Below are 12,991 nucleotides of genomic sequence, written 5' to 3'. Positions count from 1 at the left end.
AGTCCTTCTCCATGGCCTCACCGAACTCTTCCCAGACCCGAGTTTTTGCCTCCGCAACCGCCTGGGCTGCAGCCCGCTTGGCCTGCCGGTACCTGTCAGCTGTCTCAGGAGTCCCACGAGCCAACCAGGCTCGAAAGGACTCCTTCTTCAGCTTGACGGCATCCCTTACTTCCGGTGTCCACCACCGGGTTCGGGGATTGCCACCACGACAGGCACCGGAGACCTTACGGCCACAGCTCCGAACGGCCGCATCGACCTACACTGTCTGCCAGAAAAATCATACATCAATCAGAGAAACTGATTATATAGAGTCGTGCAGGGGAAATCGAAATACATACTAATCAATTCATCTTTGCCAGACTTTGAGACAAAGAAGATTTAAACACATTAAAAACAGCCATTCCAATTTTTGATCATCTGTTACCCAGAAAATGTTAGGGTTTTGTCAAAACTCAGAATTAAATCATAATTTAATAAACACAAAATAACTTATTTCGTATTTGCTCCGAGACCAACCGGGGATGGACTTAAACTTGACAGACGTCTGTTGAGAAACATTTTTGCTGCAGTGTGAACATGAGCACGTCAGACGACTGAAGCCTACTGAACGTGTGCACTGTGCACAAAGCTGCGTTGTCAATCCAAACCTTGCATGAGGAGCAGAGACATCAGGATGGAGACGGCCAGCGCTCCACCCACAGCCCCCCAGTAGGTCTGGTAAACTCTCCACGCCAGCCCGCCCGCCTGCTTCTGCTCCTCCCCTGAGGGGTCAGGGTCGTCATCTGCACACAGACCAGGAGGTGAGCCCGCTTCCTCCTCGTCCTGCTCCACACCACCTGGTTACAGTCAAAAAGGGGCCGTGAAACTTAATACAAGACTGAATAAATGGTCAGCAGCAGCCAAAAGGACAATGTACTAGAGCCAGCTTCAAAAGAATATGTAAGGAAAATGTTAACTTTTTAGCCAAGCACTTACTTTTCTCTTTTGTGTCGTGGCCGTTCTTCCGTTTTTTTGGCACTGCCTCTACCAAAGGAAGGATTTCTGCTGGTGTACCTGTTTAACAGCAAAAGGACAAGTAGAGCTTTAAAATGTCCGCTGTTGTAAACCGAGCCTCTCTAACTCGACCGGTCAAGAGTCGACAGATTCTTTCTCACGTAAATGCTCAATGTTTTCTTTAAACTCTTAGTTACAGTCATCATGCTCAAAAAGATGAAGCCAAACTATTTAGAAAATAGGAAATAAAGTTAGTATAAAGTATAAACAAGTGCTGCTTTGTGCCATAAAGCATCCAACAGATTTCCTGCTTTTGGGGAAGAGCTGCTAGAGGCTGATGTCCTCTTCACATCATTTTATATCCATGTCACTGCGTTGGTGTAATAATAATGTATTGATGTTAAAAAACAGGTTACTACCAAATAATATGGATTAGCTCTGAATTTTAGCAACTTGAGACATTGTAGGAACGTATTCTTTACCGTGAAGCCAGTCAACTAAAAGCTGCACTGGTGACTAAATTATGTCAAATTAAAACACCATGGACATTTTATCTGTCTGCAGTTGTCCTCTCTAATTAATGAGGGACAATATATTTGCTGATTTTGCTGATTTTGCTGGTTTGCCGTGTTTGCACCTGTTCTGATGATTGTTCCGTTGTCCATGAGGACCACTATGTCAGCTTTGTCCACAAACTCTATGCGGTGCGTGCAGAGGATCCTGGTTTTCCCCCTCAGGAGCTCCACGATACATTTCTGCATGAGGTGTTCGGCCACGTCGGTATCGACTGCTGCCAACGGATCATCCAGGAGGTAGATGTCTTTGTCCTGAAGCAGTGAGGTTAGCCAGGGAAATGGAAGAGAGAGCAGCATCACATGATGACTGATTTGTAAAGAAACCACAGCTCAGTGTTGAGCTTTACAATTGATCTTGTAAATGTAAACTGAGTCTTGTTTTAAAACATGTAGCGACACAGTGAAGTGGTAAGAGTTGGCATCCTACACGTAGCCCGTACAGCTGACACAGGGATCAAACCAGCGACTCCTTCAGCAACAGGCAGCTCTCAAATCATTTCTTCACTAAAATCTTCATGCATCTTGATATCTAGCCGGTGTATCAGTATATCAAAGCTAACACTGGTCTTCAACATGAAGAGGAAGGATGCAAGTTAAACTGACACTGGTACCAAACTGTTTGGTAAACTTCTTCCTCGTCTCTCTGAGTGTGAAGCAGCTGGTTTGTGCAGTGGACTGACCATGTACACAGCTCTGGCGAGGGCCAGCCGTGCCTTCTGTCCTCCACTCAGAGTCACCCCGTTCTCCCCCACTTCTGTCCTGTCACCGTTTGGCAAAACCTGCAGACACATTTTAGAAGGGGCTTATTAAAAATGACCATGTACCAACACGTCTGTATGACATCAGACTCAATGCATTGATGAAAGCAATCAAGTTAAAGGCCATAAGTTCCCTGGACAATGTGATCAAAGTGTTAATCAAGAGGAAGTTGGTGCAGTACTGAGCTGATCATGGTGTCACAATATTCAGTGATAAACATCTTCTGGGACCATGAATGCTCAAAATCTGCAGTATTGTTTTTAGACGTTATTAAAAACGCCACCCTCATAAGTGTGACCGGCCTCTGTAAACTATCGACAGTCCAATGCATCTACTGTCTATACCGCTTATCCTGAACAGGGCCACAGGGGGCTGGAGCCAATCCCAGTTGACACCGGGCAAGAGGCAGGGTCTACCCCGGACAGGTCGCCAGTCTGTCACATGACATGCAGACACTCACACACTCACTCCTACGGGCAATTTAGAGTCAGCAGTCATGTTTTTGGACTGTGGGAGGAAGCCGGAGCACCTGGAGAGAACCCACGCAGGCACAGAGAAAACATGCAGACCCGGAACCATGCCGCCCACAAATGACAGTAATCATGTTAATCAGCAAAAACACATTTGGACAGAAAAGAACATAAGCAGTAGTGGTCGTACGCTGAAGTCGTCTGAGAGAGCGCAGGCCTCGATCACAGCCTGGTAGAAGGCGGGATCGTAGTCTCTGCCAAACAGGATGTTGTCTCGTACTGATGCATGTTGGATCCATGGCTCCTGAGAGGCCAGACCAAAGCCAGCCTCTCTTTCTGCAGCGTAAACCACTCCGCTCCGCCTGCAGAGACAGGAGGAACACTGGTGGAGCTCTCTGCATCCTGACACCCGAGTACTCCCTTCCAAACTCAACATCCTCGTGTCTGTGCTCTAAAACCCTTCAAGTATGTTGTGTACCTGTAAAATCTGTTGTTAAACCATATGATACTTCTTTCCCCAAATAACTGATATAACTGATTCCCTTCCACTGCTGGAATATGAAACACAGGTTTCCACAGTGTGTCACAACATTTCAGCTACTGTAACTACTGCAAGTGAAAAGAATCACAATCAGCAAAGTTTATAGCGAACACAATCTGAACATTTGGAGAAAGGTTTCGGACGTGCAGTACCTGCTGAGTTCTCCTGTGAGAGCAGCCAGCAGGGAGCTCTTCCCACAGCCGACCTTCCCCACCACAGCGACCAGAGAGCCCTGAACCGGACAGACACTGTTACTGCTCTGACTGACGGCAGGACAAACCATCTTCAGGTGTCAAAATAAAAACGCTGTTAAATGTTGAATTCAATCCTGAAGTCGTGGTTTTAACCGTCAGAGCATAAAATACGTTTTACATCGTTGGCCAGTCATTTTATTTGACTTTAATTATGTAAACCAGTAAACTTTAAACCTTTCAAAACACCTAAAGCACAATCAAATATCAGGAAAAGTATTTTTGGAAAGAAACTCAAAAATCTGATAGAGAATGTTACTGTGTTTTATTGATGCTGTGCTTCATGTCAGAGAAGAAGAAGAATTCAAACTGAGTGTTTGGGCCTTTCTGTTGGTTTGTTTTGTGTCAGAGATGTTTCTGCTTCTTCCTTGACACTGTTCATGTTTCTAATTCTTTAAATTCATCCCTGTGCACAGGTGCGGCTGGTGTGCTGGACCAGTTCTGTAGGAAATATAACCTACAAAGAGCACGAAGGCTGTACATGTTATCAGACTGTACCTTGGTTACGTGCAGATTGAGACTGTGCAACAGCTGACTTCCTTTAGCAGCTCCACTTCCTGTTTCTTCATCTGTGTTCTGGTCATGACTGTCGGGCCCCTGCCATGAGAATGTCCCCTGGTTCAACAGGATTGACGTCTGGCTGTCCTCAGGAGACACTGTGCACGCACACGTTTCATCACAACAGAAATACGGTATCGTACGTGATATAACAACAGTTGGAGCTACTTTTAATTTTTGCAATGAAAGCAAGCTTCACTTGGACATTATGGACTTTCTAAGGCCTTTCATTCATTTTACTTCTAGGTAACATTACTTGAAAACAAAAGCAGCTTCATGTAGCAGCGTCAGTCGGGCAGACCCACAGTAGAGCCAAGAAATACACAAAGACAGCAGAAAGTGTCAAAAAGTGGAGTTTCAGATCAGCACATGAAGCAGAGCTTGTTTTAAACGTAGAGAAAACCTGCTCCTCCCAGGACAGAGACCAACAAATGGGACCCAACACATACTGAGACTTGTTTCTGGTTGCTGATTAAAGACAAAAACACACACAAGCTTCAAAGCAGCAGCCTACACAGAGCGTAGTACGCCTGCAGATCCTGGTTGGTCAGTCTGAAGAAGCGCTGGATTCGCTCCAGAGACACTTTGGCCTCCAGGATGCTGTTGAGAACCCAGGGAAAACAGTTGAGTGGGACGATTAACATTCCCACCAGAGCCAGCGTGGTGAACACCTGCAGGACAAGAGACCAGCCACTGAGTCTCAGCTTCACTGAGTCATCCTAAATATTAGCTCTTTTTACAAAATATATTTTCTGTGATAAACCCTTTGACTGGAAATGACTTTTTATTAGGGTGCGGAGAGAGAACTGGTGATCGTGTTAGGATCTTTCCTTCGCAGCCCCGGTGGCAGTCGCTGCTCAACAAAATGATGGTTTATGGGAGTTTTTCCTTATTCACATCAGGGCTCTACTGATGGAGGGTGTTTTACTCTGTGCAGATTATAAAGTCCGAGGATAATTTATCATTTAAGATATTTCAATACAGCTGATTTTTTCTTCTTCAAAGGAAAGTACTGCCTCTGTTATCAGATATGTGAACTGAAGAAAGCAGTGCAGATTTTCTACTGGTACTATTTGTAGAGAATAGAGAGAAACTGAAAACAAAGGAGAGAGAGACGTGACAGCAGCTCCTGGCCTGACTCAAACCAGGAGTGATTGCTGTTGTAAATCTGACTGTAAAAGAGTCAAGTGCCTCACCAGCTGTCAGCCTCACCGTACGTCACTGATTTTGCCTCATGTCAAAATAAAACCTGAATTGCTGCTTTGCAGATGTATGGCTCCTCCAACCAGTCAAAGTCATGGGACAGACATGAGGACGCAGTGACCTTATTGACCACTAAAATCTACCCACTTCATTCTCGAGTCCAAATGGACGTTTGTGGAAAATCTGACAAAAAAAATTCCCTAAAGACGATTCTAATAAATCACTTTCATGAGTGGGCCAAGCCAAAAACCCACAGCTTCCATAAACACTTAGCTCAGCCTTACATAACTATTACAAATAATATCTATATATGAAGTACATACTGTTACCTCTGGAACCTTGTTTATTTTTAGCCACTAAACCAGTTGTAGAACGGGATGGCCTGGATGCCAAAGAGCACCTTTGTCATTAACTGGAAGAGAAAAGCCACAAATTAAAGAGACTCACTTGAGTCTCAGTGGCACAGCTTTGGGCCCGAGGAGCAAATATGAGCAGACTCTTGCACTGAAGATGTACGTACATTTACAACATGAACACACTGCAATTTATGTTGCTATATCACAGCCACACCACTATGCAAAGGTTTTTGGTATTTTAGATGTTTAAAATCCTTATCTATCAAAACGATTCATTATTTTTAAATGCATCATAACTTTACTTTTAGTGCCTAACACATTTGCACTGTACTGTATGTGTGAATATGACTTTACCTATTCATCTGTGACAAGTCAAAATCAGCCAGTAGAATCAGCCTGGTGATAATATGTTATTGTATTTGAACCTCGAACTGCTCCCAATGGAAACAGTCAATGAGAGGCTTTAAAGCGCCGGTTTTAGCTGATCACAGCTGAGCTGTGGTTTCTAAACAGTGTCACTTGTGGAATTTTAGCAGTGAACAAAATCCTCCTAACATTTGCACAGAGAAACAGCTGAATCGGGTCTTACCTTAACACGGCTGTCCTTGTACCTGAGCATGTGTTTGTTGTTGTTAAGGATCCGGGAAGCGAGGAACTTGTTGAGGGGCACCAGCAGCAGCGCCACGCACAGCCCTCCGAGGAAGGCCATGCCCACCTGCAGATAGAGCAAGTAGACAGTGATAGAAAACTGGAAGGGCAGGCTCCACAGCTCATGGAAGCTGGTGAAGAAGTTGACCACGCGGTCGGTGTCCGTGCTCATTAAGTTCACCACCTCTCCCAGAGTGAAGCCGGCAAGGCTGCTGCTGCTGACACGCAGGGCTTTGCCATAGATGGCCGACACGAGCGCGGCGCGTGCTGACAGTGCCACTTTGGAGACCTCAAAGACGAAGATGTTTCGGAGGATGGAAGAAAGAAGGGTGCTGGCAAAGAGTCCCAGGATGCACCAGGCACCCCTGCTGACTGGAGCTCCTTCTTCCTCCATAAAGCTGACCAGACTGCTGAGCAGCAGGGGTCCTGCAAAGCTCAGCATGTTGACCACCACCTTCAGTACACCAAGCATGTAATACCGCAACCCAAACGCCCTGCGCAGCACCCTCAGCAGTGCTACATCACCCTCCAGCTCCAGTGGTTCCTCCAGGTAGTGTGAGCTCCAGCTGCCAGTCAGGAGGTTTGTGCTGACCGGTGTGGGCCACCGGTTCCGCCCGTTACTGGCCGCTGCCCCCCACCGGCAGAACTCCCAACACTGGTGAAAGTATCGGCAAACCACGCTAGTCCGAAGTTTCCGAGGGAGGTGATACACATCAGCTGGTCTGTCCAGCTCGCCGCGCTGGCCTCGCCTGAGGAGAGGGGTCAACCACAGGTAGAAGAGTCGAGAGACACAGCCGCTCCCGTCCTCAGCCACCATCTGACCCGTATCCGGCTGGGTGCTCCCTAGAACGAGAGGGGATCCATCCACAGTGTTAATATGCAAGCTATACCCAGCGTCACTGATGCAAGGAAATGCAAACGCCAGAAGATAAACCAGAATGGGGAGTGTCCGCGCTGAGACAAGCACAAATCGTGCCAATTTTAGAGGATCAGTGATGTTTAGATAGTCCTGATTATCACAATAAATGATCAAGGTGATGACAAGGTTGGGAAGTGACAGAAGGACCAGCAGAAGCAGCAGCAGGGGTCCTCTAGTTCTCATGAAAGCAGTCCTCTGGAGCACTGCGATGGCACTGCAGTGGCTCAGCCAGGCCAGGATGGCACAGCTGTCCACTAGGACATCCAGGTACATGTCCCCCTGCTGAAGGATGCTCACTAGGACGACATCTGTGGTGAAAAGAAGTGTCATCAGCAGAGTGGACACCAGCCTGAGAGTCCAACCACAAGCAGGAGATGTCTGGAGGAGGCTGCATCTGAGGAGCAGAGATGTATTACTTCTCAGGATTTTCTCAGTATTTCAAGTATGTTATCCACTCAGTCTTAAAACGAGTGCTCTATGTCTATGGTCGTGCTCTCTATACATGAATAAAAATATTGATTTCATTGGAAAAAACGTTTTCAAACTGTCTGTACCAACCTAGATGTGAATGATATCAGGGTCAAATCTGTGCAGACACATATGACCCACCTTGCCATGCTAAGGTAGCAGGCGCTACAAACGGCCATTCCAGCGTGAGGCAGGGCTCCAAGGATGAGCTGGTTAAAACAGGGGCTGATGTGTCCATCCTGCCACACAGGGAAAGGATTCTCCTCTTCTGTATGACACAGGCCTGCGACCAGCTCTGCTGGCCCAAAGCCACTCATCCCTCCTCCTAGTTGAAGGTTGTCATTCTACAAAATACCTGAAAAGGACAAATCACAATAGTCACAGCTCTTTAGGGATAAAGGGGTCGCACTACCACACCGAGTCTAGGCTGCTCAGCTTTACTTAGGATAAGATATAAGGGGGAACATCTGGATAAAATACAAGACTTTCTTACGCGTTATTCACACTTTCATCGTGGAGGCAGTGTAAGGACAGGTTGTCCTCAACAGAGGCTTTATGTAGACTTACCGTGTCCAAAGTAGGCTCCGCCAGGGACTTCCCTGTTGTTAGCAACTGAAATACTGCGGCAGCCTCTGGACACAGGGATCCTAAATGCCCAAAACCTGGAGTCTGTTCTCATGTCTTTGCTTTTCTTCTATTGTCTAAATATTAGCTGCTTGGAAGAAAAGGTAAGTTTACAGGGCTACGCTTCAGTACTGGCCGCCATGTTGGATTAATTGCCAGTCACGTGACTGAACACCAATAAGGATGTGACACCGAGCCCCGCCCACTGTTCATAGACATCTATGGTCGCTAGCACCGACTGTAGCGATGTGCAAACGTTATATTTCTGTAGAATATTCAACTGTCATGGTGCAGAGTAAAGCCTCTGTCTGTTCACTGCTCACTACGTCACTTTACGGGTCGTTTCTCAGCTTTGTAATCAACTGTAACATCTGGAGCTAAGTGACACTGTTATAATGTTGGTTTCACAATTATTTAAATGTCCATTTGTTAATCGGTCAACTCTAATAAATTCAGCTGTATTTGTGACTTCCTGTACAACCCAGTGAAACCGCTCCACTATGTTCAACCTAACACTGCATTTGCATTTACACAGTTGTTGTAACTTCCTGCTCTACACCATCAGTCAACATTTCAAGCCCCGCCCTGTCCTGAATCACCTGACAAAGCAGGAAACAGTTTGTTCTTCTTCGTGACTATAGAGACACAGAGTGAGAAGCAGACGATCAGATTCACCTTCAGACCAAACTAACAGCTTCCTCTGAGTGAGTCCAGCTACAGGAGAGAAAAGTGGGAACTCCAACACTGCTGCTTCAACCTGTGGACACACACTGAATGTGAGTCTGACAACAACACAAAGTGAAAGTACATTTCAGTAACGTTAGTGGGGTAGTGGGGGGAGGGGAGCCATGACTGACTGTACTTTGTATCTGCTGTGACTTCAGCTGCAGAGACTGAGCTCCTGTCTGATCCGTCTGCCTGCTGTGACTTCAGCTGCACTCAGAGACTAAATGGCTTCCAGACCAGAGGAGACTCTCTGCAGTCTGCACTCTGAGAAACTCAGACTCTTCTGTCTGGACCATCAGCAGCCAGTGTGTGTCGTCTGCAGAGACTCAGAAAAACACACCGATCACAGATTCAGACCCATTGATGAAGCTGCACGACGACACAAGGAGGAACTGGAGGAAACTCTGAAGCCTTTAAATCAGAAGTTAAAGGTTTTTGAACGAGTTAAAGTGAAGTTTGATCAAGCAGCAGAACACATTAAGGTCCAGGCCCGACACACAGAGACGCAGATTAAGGAGCAGTTTCAGAAGCTTCACCGCTTTCTAGAAGAGGAAGAGGAGGCCAGGATGGCTGCACTGAGGGAGGAGGAGGACCAGAAGAGTCAGATAATGAAGGAGAAGACAGAGGCTCTGAGCAGAGAGATAGCAGCTCTGTCAGACACAGTCAGAGCCACAGAGGAGCAGCTGAGAGCTGAAGATGTCTCATTTCTGCTCAGCTACAAGGCTGCAGTGGAAAGAGTCCAGCAGCGCCTCCTGCTGGAGGATCCACAGCTGCCCTCACGAGCTACACCTGGGCAACCTGGCCTTCAACATCTGGAACAAGATGAAGGACATGGTCTCCTACACTCCTGTGGTCCTGGATCCAAACACTGCTGAGCCACGACTCATCCTGTCTGAAGATCTGACCAGTGTGAGAAAAGGAGACAAACAGCAGCTTCCTGACAATCCAGAGAGGTTTGATGATTATGCCTGGTCTGTCCTGGGCTCTGAGGGCTTTAACTCAGGGACTCACAGCTGGGATGTCGAGGTTGGAGACAATACGTGCTGGGGACTGGGTGTGTTAGCAGAGTCTGTCCAGAGGAAGGAAGGCATACTGTCTGGATTATGGGGAATAAGGTTCTTTGTAGGTCAATACACAGCATTCTCTCCATCACATCCATACACTGTTCTCTCAGTGGATAAGATGTTCCAGAGGATCAGAGTGAATCTGGACTGGAGCAGCGGAAAGCTGTCGTTCTCTGATCCTGACACTAACACACACATACACACCTTCACACACACTTTCACTGACACACTGTTTCCGTACATTGACACTTTGGATGACGTCCCAGTGAAGATATCACCAATGAAGGTCTGTGTGACAGTGGAACAGAGCAGTAATAGGAATAAAAGCACAATTATTTATAACTTGTTTATGTCTGAAGAGAAAAAGTCACTGACTTTAACCTGTTAAACTCCACCTGTCCTCCGCTTCTCATTGTTGTGATGCTGTGTTTAGTTGGGTTTTACTTCTCGCTGCTTGTTGTTTTCCTTTTTTCATTTCACTATTTGCTTTTTGTTTCTATTGTCGCTGTTTGTGTTTGTGTTACCCCTGTTCCAGTTCATAGAAACGTTAATGCTGCAGCAAACAGTGTTTTAGACAACAGTGTGTAAACAGCATCTGTTTGTCGCTGTCAGCTCCATAAAGAAACGGCACCGAGCCCAAAGTACAACTCTGCTACCTGCTGCTGGTGTGGAGTCATTGTCTGGTCTGCATTTAGTTTTTAGGTGTGAAACTGATCTTAGATCTGCTGTAGGGATCTAGTTCTGCGGGTAGTTTTAGACTTCTCTGCTGCCTTCGATGCAGTGGATCATGAAATACTCATATCTCGCATAGAGCAGTGTGTGGGAATTCGTGGTACTGTTCTTACTTGGTTTAGATCTTACCTCACGAATAGAAGTTTCTCTGTTAATATTGGTAACTGTTCCTCCTCCTCAGCTATCCCCTCCTGTGGTGTCCCCCAGGGGTCTGTACTTGGCCCAACTCTCTTCTCCCTGTACATGCTTCTGCTAGAATCAATCCTAAGGAAATATGGCTTCTCTTTCCATTGCTATGTGGATGGCATCCAGATATATTTACCATTAAAAGCAACTGGAGGGATGTCTCTACAACCACTGTTTGACAGACCTGAAAGCATGGCTGGCGTGGAACTTTTTAAAGTTAAATGAGGATAAAACTGTGTGTGCTTTATTTTGCGATCTGGTGAAATTTGCTGCTTTCAACCACGACTTAGGCCCCCTGGCTCATCATCTGAAGATGACTGTAAAAACCCTAGGGGTAATGTTTGACAGTGACCTAAGATTCGACAAGCAGATCAACTTGGTCGTACAATCTAGTTTCTTTCACCTGAGGTTGCTAAGTAAAGTCAAGTCATTTCTTTCTTTTAATGACTTTGAGATTGCAATCAATGCCTTCATAACCTCTAGACTTGACTATTGTCATGCATTATACCTTGGTGTTAATCAGTCATCTCTCTCTCGTCTTCAAATGGTCCAAAATGCTGTGGCTCGTCTTTTTAAAGGTACCAGGAAATCTGACCATATAACTCCGGTACTGGCCTTTCTTCACTGGCTTCCAGTCCATTTTAGAATTCATTTTAAGCTATTGATTTTTGTTTTTAAGGCTCTTAATGGTTTGGCACCGCCCTACCTCGCTGAGTTGGTGAGGTGGTGTGAACCGACTAGATTACTCAGCTACTCGAGCCAGTTTCCTTTAGAGGTTCCCAGGGCCAGATACAAACGCTGGGGTGACCGTGCTGTTACTGTTGTAGCCCCTAAATTGTGGAATGGGTTACCTCTTAATGTTAGATCATCTACAGACTTGACAACTTTTAAATCATTGGTTAAACACATATTTATTCACTTTGGCTTTTAATACATAGTAGTGTCTGATGCTTTCTTCTTTTAGCTGTTGATTTTGTGTAGTTCCTGTTTTTATGTTATGTTTTTATTTCTTTATTGATATTATTTCTGGTTTTTACATTGCCTTTGTACAGTACTTTGGTCGACCAGACGTTGCTTTTAAAGTGCTATATAAATAAATTTTGATTTGATTAGATTTGTAGAGGGACCAGTGTGACTGAAGTACTCACATCTTTACATAAGTATAAAAAGCAGTACAACTGTGTAGAACTACTCTGAGTTCTACAATCAAACATCTTACGTAATGTAATACACACAGTACCAAAACTAAAAGTACTCATGTTGCAGAATGGCCCATTTCCCAGTGTGGACAGTAGATTATATTTATGATTATAATTCTTGGACCATTAACATGTTGCAGCTGGTAGAGTGGAGCTCATTTTTAATTCCTCTACATGCTGCTGCAGCTTCGTATTAACGTGGAATAATACACCATTTATTTATTGGTTGTTTTATTGATCTGAATCTATTAAGTACCTCAAGTTACTTGAGTGCCTAAAGTTATCAGTTATCTCAAATGCTTGAACAGAGACGAGGAGCAGAGCAGCAGAAACAGGACCACAGCGCTCAGTGAGTCCAGTACAAACACCAGTGCAGTTTTACAGCAGACGACAACAGGAAGATTCTTCGTTTCCTGTTCAGGTTTCATCAGGACTTCAGATCCACTCACAAAGTGCTCACAATGATGCAGTGAGGAAAGAAAAGCAACAAAAATGGTTTGAGTTCTTTATTGAAGGGGCAAAAAGGGAGCAGACTAAGTTTTAGCACCTTAACACAAGTTATAAAATTAACTGCTGGTTCTCGTGACACAACAACTGGCTGCAGAACATATAGGACATAAAGGCTTGGAGAAGCATTTAGCAACAGAAATGTCTTAATTTGGACATTTTCATTATATTTAATTACATTTAGAGCTCATCCTGGGGCCTATTTCAAGAAG

The 12,991-nt window shown here is 45.3% G+C and overlaps 2 protein-coding genes across 2 annotated transcripts in view; one reads left to right on the top strand and one right to left on the bottom strand.

The window, feature by feature from the left end:
• abcc10 (ATP-binding cassette, sub-family C (CFTR/MRP), member 10) overlaps positions 1-8,513 on the bottom strand; it is a 19,439-nt gene extending 10,926 nt beyond the window's left edge. The window contains exons 1-13 of the mRNA XM_020586562.1: positions 8,309-8,513; positions 7,883-8,096; positions 6,296-7,667; positions 5,713-5,762; positions 4,919-5,000; positions 4,662-4,818; positions 4,088-4,245; positions 3,491-3,570; positions 2,988-3,159; positions 2,249-2,347; positions 1,631-1,820; positions 976-1,053; positions 648-836 (exon numbers count right to left, since the gene is read on the bottom strand). Coding sequence (XP_020442218.1) covers positions 648-836; positions 976-1,053; positions 1,631-1,820; positions 2,249-2,347; positions 2,988-3,159; positions 3,491-3,570; positions 4,088-4,245; positions 4,662-4,818; positions 4,919-5,000; positions 5,713-5,762; positions 6,296-7,667; positions 7,883-8,058 — 2,803 coding nt within the window. The 5' untranslated portion in view covers positions 8,059-8,096; positions 8,309-8,513. The remainder of the gene's footprint in view (positions 1-647; positions 837-975; positions 1,054-1,630; positions 1,821-2,248; positions 2,348-2,987; positions 3,160-3,490; positions 3,571-4,087; positions 4,246-4,661; positions 4,819-4,918; positions 5,001-5,712; positions 5,763-6,295; positions 7,668-7,882; positions 8,097-8,308) is intronic.
• Positions 8,514-8,982: 469 nt separating this feature from the next.
• On the top strand, positions 8,983-11,865 carry LOC109951839 (nuclear factor 7, brain-like). Its single transcript, XM_020586558.1, is given in 3 exon segments — positions 8,983-9,141; positions 9,299-9,875; positions 9,877-11,865. Coding segments are annotated over 2 exon segments (1,227 nt in total). The 5' UTR covers positions 8,983-9,141; positions 9,299-9,315; the 3' UTR covers positions 10,544-11,865.
• Positions 11,866-12,991: the final 1,126 nt, after the last annotated feature.

The sequence above is a fragment of the Monopterus albus genome, unplaced genomic scaffold (assembly GCF_001952655.1).
Source record: "Monopterus albus unplaced genomic scaffold, M_albus_1.0 scaffold413.1, whole genome shotgun sequence".
Taxonomy (NCBI): domain Eukaryota; kingdom Metazoa; phylum Chordata; class Actinopteri; order Synbranchiformes; family Synbranchidae; genus Monopterus; species Monopterus albus.
The sequence above is the reverse complement of the archived record's forward strand: the minus strand, read 5'-3'. Positions and strand labels throughout refer to the sequence as shown.